Here is a 2,099-nt window from a genome sequence, read left to right as displayed (position 1 = left end):
AATGCAGCCTGTAAAACCAGGTAAAGACAACACTTACCATGTTACGATATATCCAAAATCTAAGACAATAGCTGGTCTCATATCGCAATATTGATACAACGTTGACAAGTTGAATTTCAATTTTTAAATTATGCATATAAAACCGTGTAATAATATTAAATATGTATATATGTATTATGGGAAAAGTGTGAATATCCTTTAGGTAGGGTAGGGCACCACCTATTCTATGTTCAGCCAAACAAACCACAATTTACTATTGCTCTTTAATAAAGCAAATCCAATTACTTGGATTAATCAATGGAATATTTTGTAGAATACTCGGTAGCTGCAGCCCTAGTACACATGTAGACCTGCATACTCTCACGTGTGTGAGCAGGCATGACAGTAACATTATGCAACAGTATATAACATGAAAAATCAAGCTATGATCTTGATTAACAATGAGGAGCAGTATCATGACAAAACACAAAATTCCCCTTCTACATTCCAGTTGAGTATTTTGGGTAGGTCCCTCTTCCTTAGCTGTAGAATCCATTTTCTGTGTTTGCAACTTTATCTCAATCACATTTAACAAAAGTCTTTGATCTTTGGACACACTTTTCCTCATTTACATATTGTTCCTCACCTCTGTCACGCAGGGTGTTAGAGCTGCTCTGAGTCGGCTTAACAAGGCCACAGAATACTCCTCATCCAGTGACGAGGTCGGCAGCAGTGATGATGAAGAGAGGAACAGGTGAGAGCTTCCTCATCAGTGTTAGAATTCCTTAATGCGTGTCAAATTGTTATAAAAAAAAGAAAAGTTCCAGATTTCAGTGCACCATGCATTTCACTCAGTCTTTCCTTTTAATCCAAAGAACTGAAAATCACATTGACAGGGAACAGTTGTGACAAAGAATTGAGTCAAACAACGTTGTTATGAAACATGTCCTGTCGCAAGATGGGTTGTGAAATCAACATTAGGATTCAGAGAAAGGTTTGGATAAAAAATGCTTATGTTTACACAGAATTCCACTGTATCTATTTAGAAACCCTGTAGTGCAAATGTTTATTCTGATTACCAAGGCTAAGTTAAACAGAAAACACACATTTAACTGACATAATTAAAAAACTGAACACCAAATGGAAGCTTAAAATCCATGCCCTTAAAGTGACTTGGATTATTACTGTGATGCAATGCATTTTATGCCTGCTTATGGCGAGGGTAAATAGATTACAATGTTTATTATTTTTGACGTAAATGATGTCTCTTCTGGTTTCCTTTTTGATCCAAGCAAGTTAATGAGCCTGGTTTTCGTTGCCATTGATCTTGAGGATGTATTGATCCTGTTTCCAGCTAATAAATGCAGTCCCTGCAGTCAGGCTCTGGTCTATAATCCCGACCTGTCTGTATTGTTCAAGGTCTGGCCTGTCCAATGGAAAGGGAAAGTACTTTAGAGGAATACCTGATGGCATTGTACTGCAACCTCACCACAATCTTAACCAGGTACCCTACACACACACACACACACACACACACACACACACACACACACACACACACACCCCCCACACGCATGACACTACCCCTGTTTCTCTTCCAAATTCTTCTTGCATTTTGATGTTTAACAGCTAGAGCCGTACTCTTCAAGGGGGATGACTGATGTAGATGGTGGATTGATGAATTCCACACATAGGCTATGTATCAGTTCTTTAAGTTGAATCCACGTTTCCTTCACTTGCTTCCCTTCCTTGCATTTTAGTCCATGCATGTGTATGTATGTGTATATAAGGGGTGCAAAATATATCAACTCATTATTGTTATTGGAATATCACGTTGCGCAATATTAAATCAAGGCGTGCGAGATATATGTATATTGGGCGGCTGTGGCTCAGTGGTAGAGCGGTTGCCTGCCAATCGGAAGGTTGGTGGTTCGATCCCTTGCCCTGCAGTCCCATGTCGAAGTGTCCTTGGGCAAGACACTGAACCCCGAGTTGCCCCCGGTGCTGCGCATCGGTGTGTGAATGTGTATGAGTGGATATCTGATGATATGTACGGCAGCCTCGGCCACAGTGTACGAATGTGTGTGAATGGTGAATGTATCCTGTATGATGTAAAAGCG

At 40.1% G+C, this 2,099-nt stretch overlaps 1 protein-coding gene and 1 long non-coding RNA gene across 4 annotated transcripts in view; one reads left to right on the top strand and one right to left on the bottom strand.

Annotated features, from left to right (window-relative positions):
* LOC116685915 (uncharacterized) overlaps window positions 1-876 on the bottom strand; it is a 10,381-nt gene extending 9,505 nt beyond the window's left edge. Inside the window, exon 1 of the long non-coding RNA XR_004331081.1 lies at window positions 626-876. This is a non-coding gene — a long non-coding RNA (uncharacterized LOC116685915). The remainder of the gene's footprint in view (window positions 1-625) is intronic.
* The window catches only part of si:zfos-2326c3.2 (misshapen-like kinase 1), an 80,156-nt gene that overhangs the window by 63,465 nt on the left and 14,592 nt on the right, over window positions 1-2,099 (top strand). For all 3 annotated transcript variants that reach the window (XM_032510832.1, XM_032510833.1, XM_032510831.1), the window contains 2 exons: window positions 639-733; window positions 1,399-1,483. In XM_032510832.1, the coding sequence (XP_032366723.1) occupies window positions 639-733; window positions 1,399-1,483 (180 nt within the window). The remainder of the gene's footprint in view (window positions 1-638; window positions 734-1,398; window positions 1,484-2,099) is intronic.

Source organism: Etheostoma spectabile, unplaced genomic scaffold (assembly GCF_008692095.1).
Source record: "Etheostoma spectabile isolate EspeVRDwgs_2016 unplaced genomic scaffold, UIUC_Espe_1.0 scaffold273, whole genome shotgun sequence".
Taxonomy (NCBI): Eukaryota; Metazoa; Chordata; class Actinopteri; order Perciformes; family Percidae; genus Etheostoma; species Etheostoma spectabile.
Note: the sequence above shows the minus strand (reverse complement) of the source record. Positions and strands in the feature narration are given on the sequence as shown.